Here is a 22,872-nt window from a genome sequence, read left to right on the forward strand (position 1 = left end):
ATGTTATGAGTCTCTTATGCATTATAATGTAGAATAAGGATGGCTTGTAATAAGGGACAAATTAAGCCACAATCAAAATTTTCATACTGGACTAAGATATATTCATAGCTACCTCTAATCCTCTTTAGAAAGAGGATGTGTCATGGGAGTAAGAATATAGTCTATTAGCTTTAGAAATGTATTTTAATATATATATTAGATAGATATACTTTTCAGAAGATGTTAATATGTATACATTGCTGCTAAGTCACTTCAGTCGTGTCCGACTCTGTGCAATCCCATAGATGGCAGCCCACCAGGCTCCCCTGTCCCTGGGATTCTCCAGGCAAGAACACTGGAGTGGGCTGCCATTTCCTTCTCCAATGCATGAAAGTGAAAAGTGAAAGTGAAGTCGCTCAGTAGTGTCCGACCCTCAGCGACCCCATGGACTGCAGCCCACCAGGCTCCTCCGTCCATGGGATTTTCCAGGCAAGAGTACTGGAGTGGGTGCCACTGCCTTCTCCGTGTACACATCGGTGTATGCATATATGTACTGTGTGACACATTGCTGATAGTTGAAAATTATTCAGAGCTGTTGCCATTTTATTCTTCCTGTGGGAACAGGAAAGTAAAAACAGATGATGTATCAGCCACTTTGCACAGAGAATTTCTTCTAATCCTGACAACAACTCTATGATATGCTGCAAAGGATCCCACAGCTAAAACGCGAGGCAACCAAGTTGGCCTGGCTTCAAAGCCCAGTTCTCTGGGCTGCACTGAGATCGGTGGGTGGATGTCCCTGTCTTCCAGATGCTGTGGACGGGAACTGGGGCTGCTGGTCCTCCTGGAGCTCGTGTGATGCTACTTATAGGAGATCGAGAACCCGCGAATGCAACAACCCTGCTCCTCAGCAAGGAGGAAAACGCTGTGAGGGGGAGAGGCGGCAAGAGGAGCACTGCACGTTCTCCATAATGCAGAACGAGTAAGGATGGGAAGACGGGCACCGGAGAGAGTGGGCAGCCCCCATCCCCGCTGCTAGAGACTTGCAATATTTATTTTCTTATTGCTAAGTGAAGAAATACTTAGAATTTTACCTATTCCAACATATCAGTGAGGTGTTAGATATGCTACTGCCCCCTTTCCTCTCTAATATTTTCTCTCTTTTTTATCTGTTTTATATACATATATGGGCTTCCCAGGTGGTGCTAGTGGCAAAGAACCCACCTGCCGATGCAGGAGACATAAGAGACACAGGTTCTATCTCTGGGTCAGGAAGATTCCCTGGAGGAGGTCATGGCAACCCACCCCAGTATTCTTGCCTGGGAAATCCCATGAACAGAGGAACGTGGTGGGCTATAGTCCATGGGGTTGCAAAGAGTCAGACACAATTAAAGCAACTTAGCATGCTCTAAAATATATATATACACACACATACATACATAATGTGTGTGTATATATATATATATATGCATCCATATATGTACATACATAGACATTTAAGTATGTGTACATATTTATTTTATTATACACGTCTTTTTTTTCCCTTCTAGTGGACAACCATGCATCAGTGATGATGAGGACATGAAAGAAACTGATCTCCCTGAATTAGAATCAGATTCAGGGTGTCCTCAACCAGTCCCTCCAGAAAATGGATTTATTCGGGTAAGCATCCTGACCTTCACTTTAGGTTTGGACTCCTAAAAGGAGAACTTAGGAAGCATGCATTTTCTTTTATGTGGAGTTATTTTTTTCTTAGTTTAATAACCTATTGACTTAAAAGGTAAAAAAGGTAATATTTAGAAAGGCTCCACCACTTCCCCTCTTGAATTCCCTGATGACATCCTCATACCTAGTTGTTAGACCAAAGAACGGCAGGGTCTTTTGTGCTCCTTGGCACTAACTCATGTGCTGATGACATATTTATGTGAGTGGAGAATGGATTGGATGACTTCTCTGCTGCTGCTGCTGCTAAGTTGCTTCAGTCGTGTCCGACTCTGTGTGACCCCAAAGACGGCACCCCACCAGGCTCCCCCGTCCCTGGGATTCTCAAGGCAAGAGTACTGGAGTGCTTTGCCATTGCCTTCTCCGGATGACTTCTCTAAGAGTCTACAAATAAGATCTGACTGTTTATTTCTGAATCTGAACAAACTAACCCCCTAACTAAGGCACATTATCAGGGAAACAAACTAGTTTGACTATAACATAGGCAGTGTTGAGCCTATAATGATTTATTAGGCTAAATACCTATAGAACTCTTAAGCAATCAAAGTTTTATTACCTTTTATCTTTTTTCTTTAAACCACTGTATGTTTCTATGATTAAAAACAACTTTTTTGTTAGACAGTTCTGTGACTTTAGATACAAATTTTCAGGAGATACATAATACTTAAATTGATCACAGGAGACATGTGCCTTAATCAATTTTACATTTTTAAAAGAGATTTTACCTTTCTTAAACCCAATAAAGCCTTTAATCTGTTTCCAACTGTGTCATATTTATGATTAAAGAGCAATAAGCTTTGATTCTCCAAAGCCAGCAAATAAATAGCCACAGAACAGTGTCTGCACTAATATATCTTCCCTGTTCATACATCTGCTCATGTATAAGGTGCTAGGCCTAGAGGTGTGAAGGGGGAGAAATATTTTGGAGGGGAGTAATGTCCTTGGCCACCTGATGTGAAGAGCTGAATTATTAGAAAAGACCCTGATGCTCGAAAAGATTGAAGGCAGGAGGAGAAGGGGATGGCATCACCAACTCGATGGACATGAGTTTGAGCAAGCTCCAGGAGCTGGTGATGGGCAGGGAAGCCTGGCGTGCTGCAGTCCACGAGGTCACAAAGAGTCGGACATGACTGAGTGACTGAACTGAACCGAACGTTCATTAGTCCTTACTGGAGAACCAGAGATTCTCAAACTCCAAAGTCTTGAGCAAGGCCCAGAAACTTCCGTAACAAGCAAGATCTTGTGTAATACTGGTGCTGCTAGTTGGGGAGCCACACTTGGGGAACAGATCCTTTAGGACAGGGATCAGCAAACTATACCCATGGGCCAAATCTGGTCTGCCGTCTGTTTTTCTTTTTCTTTTCTTTTTTAGTGTTTATTTAGTCATGTTTGGCTGAGTCTTTGTTGCTGCTCCATTTTTTTCTCTAGTTGCAGCAAGCAGGGCTTACCCTTCCTTCTCACTGCCGTGGTGTCTCTTGTTGAGACACAAGCTCTAGAGTGAGCAGGTTTCAGGAGTTGCGGCCTCCAGGCTTTAGAGCTCAGGCTCAATAGTTGTGGTGCACAGGCTTAGTTGCTCCAGGGCATGTGGGATCTTCCGGGACCAGGGGTCGACACGTGTCCCTTGCATTGGCAGGTGGATTCTTTACCACTGAGCCACCAGAGAGGCCCTTTTCTTCCTTTTTCAAGTGAAGGTTTTTGGAACACAACTACGTTCGTTTGTTTACATAATGACTATGACTTTTTTGTGCAACAGTGGCACAAGGTGACAGATGCTACCTGGCCTGTAGCTGACTCTCAAGGCCCTTTACAGAAATAGTTTGCCAAGCCTTGCCCTTTTCAACATTATCCTCAAAATTACACTTTGTCACATCCAGATTTCTAAATAATTTTTAATCTGTTTGCGTCAGTTGCTTACATAAAGTGTTAAAATGATTGACGTTCTAATTTTAAAAACACACAAAAGGTTTAACAGTGATTCATTATTCCAATGACTCTTCACAAAATTAGAATATATGTTTCCATTTCTACGAATAAGTTCACTCCTTGCTTCAATTTACTCTTTATTAAAGGCCTAATTCCTACCTAACAATAGTTTTTGCTCAAAAGTAAGACAATTTTGACTTTCCTAATGAGCACCTTCTAGAATTCCAAGTAGCAAAATGCCCCTTTTACGGAGTCAAAGGCAGATATGCCTCATTCCAGGCTAGAGTAATCGTGCCACTGCACGTGAAGGTATCTGTTTAGTGACCAAAGGCACTTACCCCAGAGGCAAGTGACAGTGACTCTGGGTAAAGGCCCTTGCTAAGTTGGTCTAGCAGATGTGTTGACCAAAGCTTGATGGCTGCAGCATATACTTATAGGTTATAGCTTCATAAGAGAAATGAAGCAGAAGCTTGTGACAATAACTTATTTCAGAGTGATTGTGAGGGAAAAGGTTCAGCCTTTGAATAAAATATCCAGATCATTAATACTAGTCATCATGCCATTCCCCTTGGAAACACAGCCATATCCATAATAACCAATGATGGGATACTTTTTTTGTATTCAGAAAATTAATCATCTTCTGGGAGACAAGTTGAATCACATGGCCACGTAGTAACAAAGGTTGATAATTGAACTTTCACGTCCCTCAAAATTCCCATCTTCATTTCTCAGAGAATAACTTCCTAGTCAGTCCTTTGTGCTTGCCTCCCATTCAGTAAGGTGAGACCGTTACATTACTGTCTTCCTAAAAAGGAGAGTGTTTTTCATTTTATTCAGCATAGTTATCAAGCCCTGTGTAAGGCTCAGATGGTAAAGAATCTGCTTCCAATGCAGGAGACCGGGGTTCGATCCCTGGGTCAGGAAGATATCCTGGAGAAGGGAATGGCAACTTATGCCAATATTCTTGCCTGGAGAATCCCATAGACAGAGGGGCTTGGAGGGCTAGAGTCCATGGCGTTGCAAAGAGTCGGTCTCAACTGAGTGACTAACACACAAAGATTTGTGAGGCAGAGATCTGGTAGAAGAAATACCACTCAGGCATAGGTGTGGGGCTGATAAATGTGATAAACATAAAGTAGAGCTTATACAAGTTTAAGCATAGGGGTGGGGCTGATAAATGTGATCAACATAAAATAGAATTTTGTGCAAGTTTCTCTCCAAAACCGAAAGGATGATACATGTGATGAAACTGGTAAATGAAAGAGATTTCCCACACAGGAAATTCTACTTGAGTTGCGTCTTGGGACAATGGAATAGAGAAGATGTTGAGGATAGAGGAAACAGCTAATAAAGATATGGAGGCATGAAAGAGAATATTATGTGCAAAGAATGGTAGATGCCTAAATGCCTTTGTTTTCCTAGAGCATTCTATGGGAAGAAATGGCAAGAGGTGAGGATGGGGAAGTGGGTTAAGTTTCATATTCCAAGTTAAGAATATAAAACCCACTTTATCTTAAAATCTTTTTGTGAACTCCCACATGCCAATAGTTGCACTTTATTTACACATTAACTGGGAAAATATGTAATGCCCAATAGGTTATTAAGAACACTTTCAAATGATTTGTAGTCAATTTGTTACCATAGCAATTGCATATATTTGCTTCATATGTAGAATACATTACTTATTCAGTTTATAGCCACTGCGGTGTTGCTTCAGTCGTGTCCGACTCTGTGCCACCCCATAGACGGCAGCCCACCAGGCCTCCCGTCCCTGGGATTCTCCAGGCAAAAACACTGGAGTAGGTTGCCATTTCCTTCTCCAATGCATGAAAGTGAAAATTGAAAGTGAAGTCGCTCAGTCGTGTCCGACTCTAGTGACCCCATGGACTGCAGCCTATAGCATATAGTTTTCTTATTCTTGCAATAGTAAGCCAACACATATACAGAGGGGAGTAAGTTATTAAGTAAATATATATATATATATATTCTAATCAATTTAAAGTAGCAATATGGAAGAAGGATTAGAAGAGGGACTAGTTAGTTGTTAGATAGGTAGATAGTTGTGGTGAGTGAAGTCGCTCAGTCATGTCTGACTCTTTGCAACCCTGTGGACTGTAGCCCACCAGGCTCCTCTGTCCATGGGATTCTCCAGGTAAGAATACTGGAGTGGGTTGCCATTTCCTTCTCCAGGGGATCTCCCTGATCCAGGGATCGAGTTGAAGAGATAATATGTACTGTGAGCAAAGGCAATGATGATGGCAAAGGAAAGGAGTGAACTTTGAGAGATATTTGGAAGTATAAATTTAGCAGACTTTGAGTAGATACAGGAATGAAGGAACAGAAAAGATCTAGGAGGGCCCTGAGGTGTTTGAAGATACCATTCATCACATTAGTAATGCGCTGATTTTGGTTTTAATTCTAGAATGAAAAGAAACAGTACTCAGTTGGAGAAGAAGTTGAAATTTTATGCTTTACTGGATTCAAAGCTGTTGGATACCAGTACTTCAGATGCTTACCAGACAGAAGCTGGAGGCAAGGAGACGTGGAATGCCAACGTGAGAACTGGGCAGACCCTCTATGTGACTCTGCTAAAGAATGAACGTGCCCAAAATAAACAAAGCAAAGTCACACCCTTAGATTAGTACATTTTACCATTTTTCAGTAACTCTGGTGAAAAGATTTAGTGAAACAGAAAATAGAATTCGTCTGCTAAAGTTAGATTTCAAACTGTCTTCATATTTTAGTTCTCACCCCTGCATGTTAGCCGGTCCGTGAGGCTTGTGCTTAAAAAGAAATTGGGGACTTTTGCTAACTGCATCCAACCACCGACATCAGCCTGGCCCAGTGTACCAAGAGATGCAAGCTAATGGGTCCCAGGGAAATGATGCTTAACTCTTACGTGTCAGAGATGGCATATCATGTGAAATGAGGTTTTCTCCTTGGAGCACATTGGCATGCTTTGCTGGAAAAGAGAGCAAGGGTTTGTAGGCTCCACATATACCCATGCTTCATCGGAGTCAAAATGTGAATCAAACTAGGTTCAGATGGGGACTCCAAAGAGTTGTTATTGAATACCATAACACAAAGTTGAAATCAGTATCAATTAGAACTTCTGCCTCTGTGTCACCCATGGTGCAGCCACCTGCTTTTGGGAAAGCTCACTGGGGAGAAGAGTGAAAAAGATTATTTCTTGAAAATGTCGCAGTGATGTAGTAAAAGTTACGAATATCTGAAATCGTTTCCATAGCAAGTTCTTCCGTTAATGGAACTAAAGGCAGTTTCTCAGTGGAAGCCTGGGATCCTCAACCCCCTGTTTTTCTGCTCAAAAGGCAGCATTAACACTTAACCAATGTGGTCAATCACATTAAAATCATTTCTTGGAATGCACAAAATCTGCCTGTATCCCTTGAGTGTTCTGCTCCACCAAAAGCATCTGAAATGTTTTTCTCTCTGCAGGGACAGAGTGCCTCAAGCCAATAGTGCCAGAAGGACTGACGCTGTCACCATTTCAGACATTATATAAAATTGGTGACTCCATCGAGCTGACCTGTCCCAGAGGTTTGGTTGTCAATGGGCCATCAAGGTACACATGCAGTGGGGATTCCTGGACACCACCCATTTCGGACTCACTCAGCTGTGAAAAAGGTAACAGCTCAGGATCCTGGGGTCTGCTAGGGTGGTGTCCTTTGAGATTATCTGTGTAGCATCCACAGAGATGCTGTTGCTTATGATGGGCTGAGTTGTATTTCACCTTGTATCGATGACGAGCTCAGGCAACACGTAAGTAGCTATTGGTCAAGTGGATACTTTCAAATCTTGGAGAGTGAGATCAATTTTATTTTCTAATCTAATACTTCAATATTTTGATACAGCACAAGTGCTCTCATATAACAAGATCAGAATTGAGAGTTAACTGAAATTTTAGCTCAAGTGGAGAGTGACAAAAAAATAATACACACTGCTTTTTGATTAATTAAATATTTTATTTTAACTTATTTGCTTGTTTGGTGAGTCACTTCAGTCCTGTCTGACTTTTTGCAACTCCCTGGACAGTAGCCCACCAGGCTCCTCCATCCATGGGGAGAAGCAAGAAGACTGGAGTGGGTTGCCATTTCCTCCTCCAGGGATTTTCTCGACCCAGGGATCATACCCACATCTCCTACAGTCCCTGCATTGCACGTGGATTCTTTACTGCTGAGATACTGGGAGCCTATTATTTTTAATTTAGAAGATAGAAATACACAAATATTTCCCAATTTTCTAACATAGGACCAACCTCTTATTTCATAAATGGTCTCCTGATTTGAGTTCCAAGATTTCTTTCTTGAATAAAACAAATACCTAATTCATCTTTTGCTATCCCATAGATAGAAATTTTGCTATCCCATATCAATTTCTCTAAAAAAATAAGTTTTTAAACTCCAAGTAGGGAACCTCTTTAAAAAACACCTCTGCTTAAGTCCCTTTCCCTGATTCTGATGTCATTGAGCTAAGACAGCCAGTATTTGTGTTTATATAAAATCTTTCCGAGTTAATCTGGATACAGCCAAAGTTGAGAATTACTGTTTTGAAGAGAGTTGAAGGCTTAAAGGCAACTTTTGCAGCAAATTTGACTAGAAAGTGCTTTAAAATTTTTATATGTATTGTTTACTTTAATCTTTTACAGTAGTTTCAAACCCACAATTAATTCAGAGAAACATTTTTGCAAACCATTTTAAATTACTCAATGTTTTCGACTTAGTTTTTATAAAAATAATTTTTCTCCTTCATTTTATCAGTTGATATATTTATCAACTTATATGTAAGTTTGATATATTATGTAAGTTGATATATTTAATCAACTTACACAGTTACAATAGGAATTGGCATAAATAGACTTGGAAACAAATAAAACTGACTCTTGGTAAGTCTATTACTGGACTAGTGAATGCAGAAGAGTGAAGCTGTGAAAGAGAGGAACATATAAACCCAGAAGTTCAGTTTCTGACAGGCAGCTGGCAGGAGGAGCTGAGAACTCCCATTAGTCTGGCGTGTTGGTTACTTGGAGGAAAAGGAAGGGAGCTTCATCTGTTTCATATCTTTCAAATTTCTCAACATGCTTGTTCAAGTTACGTCTCATTTTTAATCAGAGAATCCTGGAGGGTTTATCTGAGCTCAGATATGATTGGGCCTATTTTGCCTATGAAAAAACTAAAGGCAAAGAGAGGTTAAATTAGACCCAAAACCAGACAGTTTGGGTCAAACAAGCAGCTCTGCTAATTCCTCAAGCTCTCTGCTACCTTGTTTTCTTTATCCTGTTCTGTGCTTTTATAACGTCTGAAGGAAAAGGGGAAACTTAATCTCTTACATGGGTTTCCCTGGTGGCTCAGACGGTAAAGCATCTGCCTGCAATGCAAGAGACCTGGGTTCAGTCCCTGGGTTGGAAAATCCCCTGGAGAAGGAAATGGCAACCCACTCCAGTATTCTTGCCTGGAGAATCCCATGGACAGAGGAGCCTGGTGGGCAACAGTCCATGGAGTCACAAAGAGTTGAACACAACTGAGTGACTTTCACTTTTCAACTGTTATATAACCTTAAAACTATTGATGAAGAGATCATATGGAAATCTGTGAGAACTTCAGGTTGGTATTGTGGCTTAGCTTCACTTGATTCTTGATCATACACATCAGAGAGATAAATGTGTTTGGGGAGCACACAGTTTACAAAATTAAGATTCTCTGGCCATCTAAGGTAGATACTTCTCTTTATACAAATAACAGCATATGTATACACATACACATACCCCTCCATGTTTTTAAAAGAAATTGCAATTATAATTCAAACTGAGAGATAACGAAATGCTCTACATCGAGATAAAAGAAAGAAATACTCTATCTCATCTACTTTCTCTCTGACAACGTTGGCAGAAAGATCAATGAAAGGAGTCACAGAAAAAGAAAGTCATCAATAAAACTGAACCTCTTTCCTCTCAATGTGGCAGGAGATGTGTGATATAGAGATGTCCAGGTCATTGGTTGACCAGAAGGACTTTTAATTCTTTTAATGTGAAAAAGAATTTTGCTTCCTGAAGAAATGAGATGCCGTACACCTCCCCTGTCATTTTTATCCCTTCCTCTAAGAAGTTAGCACCTCCAAAGATCCCCTTGCCCTCATCACTCTTTAAAGATTGCAATGTTTTCATTTCCAGGTTGCTCACAAATTGTGCAGGGCAGAAAATGTGAGCAGCTGAGGACCAGTTCTGGCTTCCACCTGACACTTAGTGAGGGAGCAAAGAGTCCTTTTATGTGTTCACTGATGACGTCAAACTGGTAGGCAGGGAGCAAAGCTCTGTGTGCTTGAAAACTGATGCTCTTTGGAAATGTATAACTTAGAGTCCCTCCTTGACCTGAGTAAGTGTGGATTTATTTACAAAAGCCAAAGAGGCATAGCCACACAAGACACCAAAAAAAACAAGCCCGTGTCAATGGATATCTTAGTATCTGAGAACTTAGCAGCAGTTATAGGTCTCCATGTTCATGAAAGCTCTGAGCCAAATTTCACCAGATAGAATGAGGGTCCTAAAAGAGGAGAATAGTAGGAAATGCATAGCAGCAAAGAAGAAAATGTACCAATTTTTAAAATCTTTATTTTTGCCTCTAACATAAACGTGCTTCCCTACCAAACCTCCTGCCTGATATACCTTTCTACTTCCCTCCTTTGTCAGTTGCTTGCTTCAGAGGCCACTGCTACCGTATGGATGCCTGATTAATCAGATCCAGTCTAGGGACGTGTGTTTCATCCAGGAGGCTCAGGATGTCAGCTCCATGTTTAATTCAAAACTAAAGCTTCTTTGGGTGAGCCTCAACATAAGCAAAGATAGCCAAGATTTCCCCTTCCATATAATATACCTACTGCAACGCAGGTATATAATTCACGTGAAATATGGAAGACCTGGTTTCGATCCCTGGGTTGGGAAGTTCCCCTGGAGGAGGGCATGGCAACCCACTCCAGTATCCTGAAGAATCCCCATGGACAGAGGAGACTGGTAGACTACAGTCCATGGAGTCACAAAGAGCTGGACATGACTGAGCAACTAAACACAGCATTCAGAACATAATATACCCGTGTTCTTCATTCTACTTTAATCTCCCTTCCTCCTATTCAGCATTCAATTGCTCACCTTAGCACAAGCATCATTTCCTTATAAATCTTCCTTACCATTCTCAGTTTTTGTTTTTTGCTGATATGGTCTCCTGAAATCATATTTCTTCCAAATACCTAACTCAGCTTTTAATTATAAACTCATCACTATGATTATTTGATTAATGTCTCTTTTTCCACTATTGCTTAGATTCATGGAAAAAGAGGATAACTGCTGTCTTCATTTTTCTACTTCTTTTTTCCCACCATAACATCCTAGTACCTAGAATATCGGGCAGGGATAAATAGCTACATTTGGGAGCTGTCCATTTCTCCACTGATTATTCGTATAAGAAAAGTCTGGCTTTTCATTATCCCCTAAAATCCATTTGCACAATTGTTGACACAGATATCCATATTGCTAAACTTAATGGACAATATTTCGGTCCTCATCTGCTTTGGTCTCTCAGCAACATTTGACAGAGCTGACCTTCTTCTGCAGATGCATTCTTTCCCTGCTTCCAACACACAATGCCATCTGGTTTAGCTTCTACCTCAATGATCCCTCCGTAGGCTAATAACAAATTTAAATCTTTCCCACAGACTTCTCCACTGAGCTTTAGGCCTGAGTATCCAAATTTCTATACATCTGTTTTGTTTGGCTGTCTTAGAGAGATCACAGATTCAGCATTTGCAGAGAGGAATTCCTGAGTCACCACCCTTGCCTCCCTACCACTAACTTTTTCTAATATTTACTATTTCAGTTTAGGTACCAACATCTATTCTCTTATGCAAAACAGAAATCTAAGAATTATACTTGACAGTTCTCATAACCTACCCACAATATGCAATCTCATGCATTTTACATGCTTGAAATGTCTCAGGTTCACCCACTTCTCTCCATTTCCACCTCTGGCACTTTGATCCAAATGACCATTCTCTTTCACCCAAACTACTATAGTGAAAGTGAAAGTTGCTCAGTCATGTCAGATTCTTTTCGACCCCATGGACTGTACAGTCCATGGAATTCTCCAGGCCAGAATACTGGAGTGGGTAGCCTTTTCCCTTCTCTAGAGGATCTTCCCAATAATAACCTCATAAATCGCCTACTGTCTTGACCACCATGCCTTTCCAAATGCATTTTCTACACAGAAGCCAGAATTAAATTCTTTTCCAAATCCAGACCTGATTTTGTCACACCACCCCCTGCTAAAACCTATCAGAGATTTACCACTGCTTATGAAATAAGACAAAAATCCTTCAAAAGCCCTTTATGACCCTACACAGTTCACCGCACAGCCATCTCTCTGGCCATTTCTTGTTGCTTGCCCTTGTTTCCCTGGCTTTCTTTCAATTCCAAGAAAGTCAAATGTTCTCTCTCTGTTGAGCACTTTCATGTCTGCTATTTCCTTTCCCTCCATCATACTCCCTGTTCTCTTCCCATTTTACCATTCATAACCTTCCTAGCTACATCAATTTTCTTGATTATATGCTTTCTCTTTAATAGCACTAATAACAGCAGAAATTCTATGTGTAGAGTGTGTTTGTTTGATTAATGTCTGTCTGCCCACAAGACTAGAATTTCTGAGAGCATGGGATCTGGGTCAAATTTTGCTCAACTCACTATCCTCAGAATCTATCACAGTGCTGGTAAATCATAGTCGTTCAATAAATATTTGAAAAACGAACAAAAATTTCACCAATTTCATTTTCTTGAACTTAATAGCAGTTTTAGGTTGGAAACGTGACAGCTCACAAGGGCTAGAAAGGACTTTTTGGATGGACTATTTCATAACAACAGATTTGTAAAAGCTAAAATGAGTGCTCTAACTCTAGGAGATAAGTGAGAACATTTCACCATAGCCTTTTCTCCTAAATTCAAACTTACCACTTGAAATCCATGCTGTGAACTGTTCTTTTCTTCATTTTCTTTTGTTTCAGATGTCCTGACAGGCTTAAGGGGTCACTGTCAACCAGGACAAAAACAGTTGGGATCTGAATGCGTTTGCATGTCTCCAGAAGAAGACTGTGGGTAAGAGATACTCTCTGGACTGAGCTTGGGAACTGAGAAAACCAGTCTAGTGTGACCAACTTCATGAAGGAGCCGGGCTTCTTAAAGCATGAATACAAAGCATATTAATTTTTAATATAACTGATACCCCCTGTGCTCTGTTGAATTCTTCCTTCCCCACTGAGTAGCAGGCATTCTTAATTATCTCTCAGCCTTGTTCCCTAAGTTTGCATAGCTTTTGTACTAAAACAGTTTCATTCTGGTGATAAAGACATTTCTATCCTGTTTAAAGCATCAGACACAATTATCTCAAAGCCTTCTTCTCCCCACTAACTATAGGGGCAAAGTTGTGACTCCAAGAGGTTGGAGTAGAGAGGTATGAGCATGGACTTCACACACACATGAACACACACAAACACACACATCTCTTTGTTAGTTTATCCTTTCACATGTTGGCAGAGAGCATAAAGAAAAATGATATATCCTTATATGGCTGCCATGACTCTCTGTTGTTATAATTGCCTTTTTCTACATAAACAAACCCAGGAGTGTCGAGTGCTTATTAATGTCAGGACTACATTCATGGAGTAAAATCCAAAGTAAGACTCGCTTAAGGAAAAATTTTGTTTCTCTATCTTACAAAATAAATTCATGGGGAAGGCAGTCTAGGGATGGTCTGGTGATTCTTTTCTTTCAGATAGAACTGGAGCTCCTTCCTGCTGTCTGTTCTGCTATGCTTTTTTTTAATCTAATATTCATACTTTATTTTTTATTGAGGTATAGCTGAAACTTTATTTCTTTTTATTAAAGTTGTCTATTCTGACATTCTTGAAGTTATATCATGGTCCAAGATTTCTCTGCTGGAGTACAATAGAAGGAAGACCAGAAATGGACACATGCTCTCTTTTTAAGGAGAGTTCCTGGGGGATTCATCACGGCTTCCATTTCACTACTCTTTTCTTGTTCACATGGCCATGTGGCCCTGCAAGGGAGGCGATGGAATGCCTAGAATCAAAATCATTGGCTAGAAGCAAAAGCATTTTTTCAATAAAATTCTGTTCAATTCAGTTCAGTTGCTTAGTCATGTCCGACACTTTGTGATCCCATGGACCACGCACAACAGGCCTCCCTGTCCATCCCCAAATCCCAGAGTTTACTCAAACTCATGTCTGTCGAGTCGGTGATGCCATCCAACCATCTCATCCTCTGACGTCCCCTTCTCCTCCTGCCCTCAATCTTTCCCAGCATCAGGGTCTTTTCCAGTGAGCCAGCTGTTCGCATCAGGTGGCCAAAGTATTGGAGTTTCAGCTTCATCATCAGTCCTTCCAATGAACACCCAGGACTGATCTCCTTTAGGATGGACTGGTTGGATCTCCTTGCAGTCCAAGGGACTCTCAAGAGTCTTCTCCAACACCACAGTTCAAAAGCATCAATTCTTTGGCACTCAGCTTTATTTATACCCCAACTCTCATATCCATACATGATTACCGGAAAAACCATAGCCTTGACTAGATGGACCTTTGTTGGCTAAGTAATGTCTCTGCTTTTTAATATGCTGAAATTTAATATAACTTTCTTTCCAAGGAGTAAGAGTCTTTTAATTTCATGGCTGCAGTCACCATCTGCAGTGATTTTGGAGCCCCCAAAAATAAAGTCAGCCACTGTTTCCACTGTTTCCCCATCTATTTGCCATGAAGTGATGGGACCAGATGCCATGATCTTAGTTTTCTGAATGTTGAGCTTTAGGCCAACTTTTTCACTCTCTTCTTTCACCTTCAAGAGGCAGTTTAGTTCTTCTTCACTTTCTCCATAAGGGTGGTGTCATCTGCATATCTGAGGTTATTGATATTTCTCCCAGCAAACTTGATTCCAGCTTGTGGTTCATCCAGCCCAGCATTTCTCATGATGTACTCTGCATATAAGTTAAATAAGCAGGGTGACAATATACAGCCTTGACGAACTCCTTTTCCTATTTGGAACCAGTCTGTTGTTCCATGTCCAGTTCTAACTGTTGCTTCCTGACCTGCATACAGATATTTCAAGAGGCAGGTCAGGTGGTCTGATATTCCCAACTCTTTCAGAATTTTCCACAGATATTGTGATCCACACAGTCAAAGGCTTTGGCATAGTCAATAAAGCAGAAAGAGATGTTTTTCTGGAACTCTCTTGCTTTTTTCCATGATCCAGGGAATGTTGGCAATTTGATCTCTGGTTCCTCTGCCTTTTCTAAAACCAGCTTGAACATCTGGAATTTCACAGTTCACGTATTGCTGAAGCCTGGCTTGGAGAATTTTCAGCATGACTTTACTAGAGTACGAGATGAGTGCAATTGTGCAGTGTTTAAGCATTCTTTGGCATTTCCTTTCTTTGGGATTGGAATGAAAACTGACCTTTTCCAGTTCTGTGGCCACTGCTGAGTTTTCCAAATTTGCTGGCATATTGAGTGCAGCACTTTCACAGCATCATCTTTTAAGATTTGAAATAGCTCAACTGGAATTCCATCACCTCCACTAGCTTTGTTCGTAGTGATGCTTCCTAAGGCCCACTTGACTTCACATTCCAGGATGTCTGACTCTAGGTGAGTAATCACACCATCGTGATTATCTGGGTCATGAAGATCTTTTTTGTACATTTCTTCTGTGTATTCTTGCCACCTCTTCTTAATATCTTCTGCTTCTGTTAGGTCCATACTATTTCTGTCCTTTATTGAGCCCATCTTTGCATGAAAGTTTCCCTTGGAATCTCTAATCATCTTGAAGAGATCTCTAGTCTTTGCCATTCTATTATTTTCTTCTATTTCTTTGCACTGATCACTGAAGAAGACTTTCTTATCTCTCCTTATTATTCTTTGGAACTTTGCCTTCAAATGGGTTTATCTTTCCTTCTCTCCTTTGCTTTTTGCTTCTCTTTTCACAGCTATTTGTAAGGCCTCCTCAGACAGCCATTTTGCTTTTTTGCATTTCTTTTTCTTGGGGATGGTCTTGATCCCTGTCTCCTGTATAATGTCACAAACCTCCATCCATAGTTCATCAGGCATTCTGTGTATCAAATCTAGTCCCTTAAATCTATTTCTCACTTCCACTGTATAATCATGAGGTATTTGATTTTAGTCATACCTGAATGGTCTATGATTTTCCCTACTTCTTCAATTTAAGTCTGAATTTGGTAATAAGGAGCTCATGATCTGAGCCACAGTCAGCTCCTGGTCTTGTTTTAGCTTCTGTATACATCTCTTTGCATCTTTGGCTGCAAAGAATATAATCAATCTGATTTCAGTGTTGGCCATCTGGTGATATCCATGTGTAGAGGCTTCTCTTGTGTTGTTGGAAGAGGGTGTTTGCTATGACCAGTGCGTTCTCTTGGAAAAACTTTATTAGCCTTTGCCCTGCTTCATTCTGTACTCCAAGGCCAAATTTGCCTGTTACTCCAGGTGTTTCCTGACTTCCTGCTTTTGCATTCCAGTCCCCTATAATGAAAAGGACATCTTTTTGGGTGTTAGTTCTAAAAGGTCTTGTAGGTCTTCATAGAACCGTTCAACTTCAGCTTCTTCAGCGTTACTGGTCCAGGCATAGACTTGGATTACCATAAATTGAATGGTTTGCCACAGAAATGAACAGAGATCATTCTGTCATTTTTGAGATTGCATCCAAGTACTACATTTTGGACTCTTTTGTTGATCATGATGGCTACTCCATTTCTTCTAAGGGATTCCTGCTGACACTAGTAGATATAATGGTCATCTGAGTTAAATTCACCCATTCCACTCCATTTTAGTTTGCTGATTCCTTTAGAATGTCAACGTTCACTCTTGCCATCTCCTGTTTGACCACTTCCAATTTGCCTTGATTCATGGACCTAACATTCCAGGTTCCTATGCAGTATTGCTCTTTACAGCATCAGATCTTGCTTCTGTCAGCAGTCACATCCACACCTGGGTGTTGTTTTTGTTTTGGCTCCTTCCCTTCATTCTTTCTGGAGTTATTTCTCCACTGATCTCCAGCAGCATATTGCACACCCATCTTTCAGTGTCCTATCTTTTTGCCTTTTCATACTGTTCATGGGGTTCTCAAGGCTAGAGTACTGAAGTGCTTGCCATTCCTTTCTCCAGTGGACCACATTCTGTCAGAACTCTCCACCATGACCTGTCTGTCTTGGGTGGTCCTACATGGTGAATAAAATTAGAGTTAAGTTACTGAGGAAGAGAATGAATAAATGGTGAAATAATAAGTCAACAGACTGTGTCCAGTTGTGATATTTCACTTTTTATATATTTTAAACAATGCAGGCTGTTCTAGGGCAATTTTCATCTTTATTTTTTATTTTTTTAATATAAATTTATTTATTTTAATTGGAGGCTAATTACTTTACAATATTGTATTGGTTTTGCCATACATCAACATGAATCTGCCACGGGTGTACACATGTTCCCCATCCTGAACCCCTTTCCCACCTCCCTCCCCATACCATCACTCTGGGTCATCCCAGTGCACCAGCCCCAAGCATCCTGTATCATAAATCGAACCTGGACTGGCAATTCATTTCACATATGATATTATATGTGTTTCAATGCCATTCTCCCAAATCATCCCACCCTCGCCCTCTCCCACAGAGTCCAAAAGACTGTTCTATACATCTGTGTCTCTTTTGCTGTCCATGTACATAATTGTTGGGGCTTCCCAGGTGGCTCAGTGATAAAGAATTCACCTGCCAATGCAGGAGGCACAGGTTCGATCCCTGGGTCAAGAAGATCCCCTGAAGAGGGGAACGGCAACCCACTGCAGTATTCTTGCCTGGAAAATCCCATGGACAAGGAGCCTGCTGGGCTACAGTTCATGGAGTCACAAAGGGTCAGACACAACTTGGCGACTAAACAGCAGCAGCAGCAGTTCATAATTGCTACCTTTGAATTTTTCTTCTATTTCTTTGCACCCAGGTTTTTTTTCAGCTTTAACACTGATCGCCTCTCACATTCTTCTGAGTTCCAAGTAAACAAACGCTTGTAGAGACACTTTGTTTATTTATTTATTTATGAGAACACTACAGGGACTTTTTCTGTAACATCCCACTGTTGTAATTCAGCCCAAAGTTGGCTCTGTCTACCTTCCTAAGAATCGACCACAAGTGGTCCGCCTTGTATGAGCTACCTGCTGCTGGGGTCTCCTCACCCAGAAGATGGCCTTCTAGGGAGAACTCACAACATTCACATTGTCCATGTAACCAGAGGGAACTTCTCTCTTTGTCTTTGCAATACCAGACTATGAGAGTACAGACTGTCCTCTAGAACTGTCTGAATTTCAGCTCAGCCCTCCCTCTCCAGCCTCTTCCTATACTCCTCAGTTCTCTTTGATATGCCATCAAAGGTGTTTGTGAGAGTGACTGGCCCCACAGCTTAAGTTCCCTGAACTCAGAAAGTGGCTTTTTGTTCTCTCTCTGGGCTTCAGTTCCTGGAAACAAATTTACACACTGGTGCACTGATTTTTAACTCTGAAGTTGACATCGGAGAAGAAACTCAGGTTTGGAGTAATCAAGTTCTTGTCCTCTCAGCAAGAGAAAGACTATGGCTATCTTCTTGTTAGCAGGACCCATCTCTTTACTTAGATTTAGTGACTTATTCAGAGATCGACCTAAAAACTCATGCTCTTAGTCACAATACAAACACACTTGCAATGCTATATAATTATGTATAAGACTTTGGTGTTGCAATTGAGTTCAGGGGAAGTGCAGACTAAAATAGTCTAGGTTGATCAGGATTAATGTAGCCAAGAATTGATCTGAACATAGACAGCCAGAGAGGGGAGACAGTGCAACATGGATTGAGCAAGGCATGGGATGGTAGCAAAGGAAGAATAATCTTGTCAGTCTAGAAAATGCTCAATACATTGTCAGGTAATAAAAAGGGATTAAGGAGGATGGGAAACTGATTCTAGAAAGGAAAGTTGATTGGATGAATTCAAAATACGGAAGATTTTGATTATCAGAATTAACGAATTCAGACTTTAATTTGAAGCAATTGTGAGTAGTAACAAGCTTAAAATGAAATTTTTTTTAAGGAAAATGAATCCCAGAGCATGCAAGATTAAATGAGAGACTGAAAGAAGAGAAACTGGGGGGAAGAGAGTAGGGGGTACAGAACTAGGTGGTAAGCTAACATATGAGTTGGCTACACACCATCTTTTCTAGTCTTCATGTATAAATGCTTGCTTTTCTCTCCCATACAGCCATTATTCAGAAGAAATCTGTGTGCTTGATACAACATCCAGCGATTACTTTACTTCATCTGCTTGTAAGCTTTTGGCTGAGAAATGTTTAAATAATCAGCAACTCCATTTTCTACATATTGGTTCATGCGAAGAGGGTCCACAGTTAAAATGGGGTCTGGAAAGGATAAAACTTTCATCCAGTAGCACAAAGAATGAATCCTGTGGCTATGACACCTGCTACAACTGGGAAAAATGTTCAGGTAAGCTCCAGTGGTAATTCATACTAGAAAAGCTATCACTTAACCTTCATCTCAGCTGCTGCTACTAAGTCGCTTCAGTCGTGTCCGACTCTGTGCGACCCCATAGACGGCAGCCCAACAGGCTCCACCGTCCCTGGGATTTTCCAGGCAAGAATACTGGAGTGGGTTGCCATTTCCTTCTCCAATGCATGAAAGTGAAAAGTGAAAGTGAAGTCACTCAGTCGTGTCCGACTCCCAGCAACCCCACGGACTGCAGCCCACCAGGGCAGCCCACTGCCTGTGAGATTTTCCAGGCAAGAGTACTGGAGTGGGTTGCCATTGCCTTCTCCATCACCTCAGCTAGTACATCTTATTTGTATTTATACATTGTTTCTTATAAATAACCTTTCCTTAATCAAAACTAATTCTTTTTTCATTATAAAAAAGTGTTAGGAAATGAGTTAAATAGAAGGGAAAATTAGAACCCAACCTACCCACAATTAGAAATAACTACTTTAACAACTTTGGTGTAAATCTTTCCAGTCTTTTTCTGTACATACATAATCAGACCCACCCGTGGTCCCCAAGTAAGAACACCCATCCTGATCTCATGCTTCAGTACCCCTCTTCCCCACCTTTGGAGGGCCTTTATCAAATTGTCTAAGTTTTCTCTGGCAGGTGGAACCAGCTTGGGCCAGCATAGGTAGAGTGCCTTGAGCCTGGACTGGGTTCCTCACCAATACCAATTACCAGAAGCATCTGCCTCAAGTGTTTTGAAGTCCCTTTGTAGTGGCTGGGATCAGCCCATGCTGGTAGGGTTCACAGGCAGGATGCCTTGAACCCACATGAGATCCCTTGTGAGCCCAAGCCCTGTTCCCCCCTTGTGGGACATTCTTCTACCCTCTACTGCTTCTCTCCTCATTAGGTGTGATGTCCCAAGAAGCTCTAGGACTCTATCTACAGAGTCCTTCCCGGCTCAGAGCTAGACCCTCATTCCCAGAGAGCAGCCTGGTGAGCCACTGGCCAGCAGGGTAGTCTTTCTCAAAACTGCTTGAGATCGGAATGCTAGTAAGGAGTTGACACTAATTTAGAATGACTTCAGTCATTTATATAAAAGAAACACCCCATTTAAAAATTCCCTGGAGCCTCACACACCTCAGGGATGGCATTGATTACATTATATGTTTGAAAAAAATAGGATCATATACTGCATCTTATTTTATATATTGCTGTTTTTTTCACTTTGATGTATCATGAAACTATTTCCATATCATTATATATTATTCTGCCACATAATTTTCAATGTCTGCAAAAGCTCATATGGGCATTTTGTGATTTTACTTAATCAATCTTTAATTTGATATTTAGATTTTTCCCCAGATTTTGCTGTTAGAAACAGTGCTGTGATAGACAAATCTATCACAGGTAAATTTATACTCCAAGATTCTATCCTTAGATTATACTTAAATGGAATGTTTCTAGATAAATACTATTTTAAAATAGAAAGTCATTGTTGATGCTATGTATCAACTTGCTTTCTAGAAATGTCTTTATCATATTATATTCATATTTACAGTGTGTGATAAAGACTGCCTTCCACACCCTCACCAAACCTTGGAGCTATTACCCGTTTATATCTCTGCCTATTTGATACTTAAAAAGTAGTATTACATTTCTATTTTCTGTAAGTGTATTGCCTATTGGCATTTCATTTGTGAATTGCTTAAAAGCAGAAACTTCACAGCAGTGCATTTGCACTAAGGTGAACTTGGAACCTGAAATAGTTCGACTGAATTTCATATAATACATAAATATGGGTTGAAGATTAGGACCTAACAGAACTCAAATAGGCAGCTAGATTTCCCTCTGGCTCATCTTCAAAAAATCATCTGAAATCGAGGCATAAAGTAAGCAACGGGAACTTACTGAATTGTTAACATCTACCTTTTGCTGAAGCCACTTTAGTTTTGCAAAAACAAAGATAAAAACCTTATTATTACCTTTGACTTCTCTTTCACTTTTCAACCCAGTTCTTTGAGTCAGTCCTGGAAAAAGGGAGAGGCATTATAAACCAAATCCAGGCTTTTCTCAATCCACTTAAAGCTGATTATCAAGGTCCAGCTCCCTTGACAGGTGGCAGGATGGAATCCATGACAGAAGGTCACCATGATTGGCACAGCCAACAGGCCATCTGATGGTGGCTACTCAGCAGGTCACTCTCTGGGGCTTCTCACCTTGTGCCCCGAATAAAGCAATTCCTCATCAGTTCAGTTCAGTCGATTAGTCATGTCCGAATCTTTACAACCCCATGGACCACAGCATGCCAGGCCTCCCTGTCCATCATTAACTCCCGGAGTTTACCCAAACTCGTGTCCATTGAGTCGGTGATGCCATCCAACCACCTCATCCTCCATCCCCTTTTCCTCCTGCCTTCAATCTTTCCCCAAATCAGGGTCTGTTCAAATAAGTCAGCTCTTCGTATTAGGTGGCCAAAATATTGGAGCTTCAGCCCCAACATCAGTCCCTCCAATGAACACCCAGGACCGATTTCCTTTAGGATGGACTGGTAGAATCTCCCTGCAGTCCAAGGGACTCTCAAGAGTCTTCTCCAACACCACAGTTCAAAAGCATCAATTCTTTGGCGCTCAGCTTTCTTCACAGTCCAACTCTCACATCCGTACATGACTACTGGAAAAACCCTAGCCTTGACTAGATGGACCTTTGTTGGCTAAGTAATGTCTCTGCTTTTTAATATGCTATCTAGGTTGGTCATAACTTTCCTTCCAAGGAGTAAGAGTCTTTTAATTTCATGGCTGCAATCACCATCTGCAGTGAGTTTGGAGCCCCCCAAAATAAAGTCAGCCACTGTTTCCACTGTTTCCCCATCTATTTGTCATGAAATGATGGGACCAGATGCCATGATCTTCGTTTTATGAATGTTGAGCTTTAAGCCAACTTTTTCACTCTCCTCTTTCACCTTCATTAAGAGGCTCTTTAGTTCTTCACTTTCTGCCATAAGGGTGGTGTTATCTGCATATCTGAGGTTATTGATATTTCTCCCGGCAATCTTGATTCCAACTTGTGGTTCATCCAGCCCAGCGTCTCTCATGATGTACTCTGCATATAAGTTAAATAAGCAGGGTGACAATATACAGCCTTGACGGACTCCTTTCCCGATTTGGAACCAGTCTGTTGTTTCATGTCCAGTTCTAACTGTTGCTTCCTGACCTGCATACAGGTTTCTCAAGAGGCAGGTCAGGTTGTCTGGTATTCCCCTCTCTTTCAGAATTTTCCACAGTTTATTGTGATCCACACAGTCAAAGGCTTTGGCATAGTCAATAAAGCAGAAATAGATGTTTTTCTGGAAGTCTCTTGCTTTTTTGATGATCCAGCGGATGTTGGCAATTTGATCTCTGGTTCCTCTGCCTTTTCTAAAACCAGCTTGAACATCTGGAAGTTCACATATTGCTGAAGCCTGGCTTGGAGAATTTTGAGCATTACTTTACTAGCGTGTGAAATGAGTGCAATTATTTTGAGCATTCCAATTTCACGTAGGAGATGGAAAACCAGGCCTAAATACTTACATTGTTTGACTCTAATCATTGTTCAATCATCATGTAGGTAAGCATTACTATTCATTTTTTTGTTGCCTGACCAACACCATTACCTAACTGACATC

At 40.9% G+C, this 22,872-nt stretch overlaps 1 protein-coding gene across 2 annotated transcripts in view; it reads left to right on the forward strand.

Annotated features, from left to right (window-relative positions):
- Window positions 1–22,872, forward strand: part of C6 (complement C6) — a 77,246-nt gene that overhangs the window by 48,151 nt on the left and 6,223 nt on the right. For both annotated transcript variants that reach the window (XM_019983049.2, XM_070774719.1), the window contains exons 12-17: window positions 790–961; window positions 1,530–1,641; window positions 6,047–6,179; window positions 7,081–7,269; window positions 12,685–12,775; window positions 18,973–19,214. In XM_019983049.2, the coding sequence (XP_019838608.2) occupies window positions 790–961; window positions 1,530–1,641; window positions 6,047–6,179; window positions 7,081–7,269; window positions 12,685–12,775; window positions 18,973–19,214 (939 nt within the window). The remainder of the gene's footprint in view (window positions 1–789; window positions 962–1,529; window positions 1,642–6,046; window positions 6,180–7,080; window positions 7,270–12,684; window positions 12,776–18,972; window positions 19,215–22,872) is intronic.

Source organism: Bos indicus, chromosome 20, assembly GCF_029378745.1.
Source record: "Bos indicus isolate NIAB-ARS_2022 breed Sahiwal x Tharparkar chromosome 20, NIAB-ARS_B.indTharparkar_mat_pri_1.0, whole genome shotgun sequence".
Taxonomy (NCBI): domain Eukaryota; kingdom Metazoa; phylum Chordata; class Mammalia; order Artiodactyla; family Bovidae; genus Bos; species Bos indicus.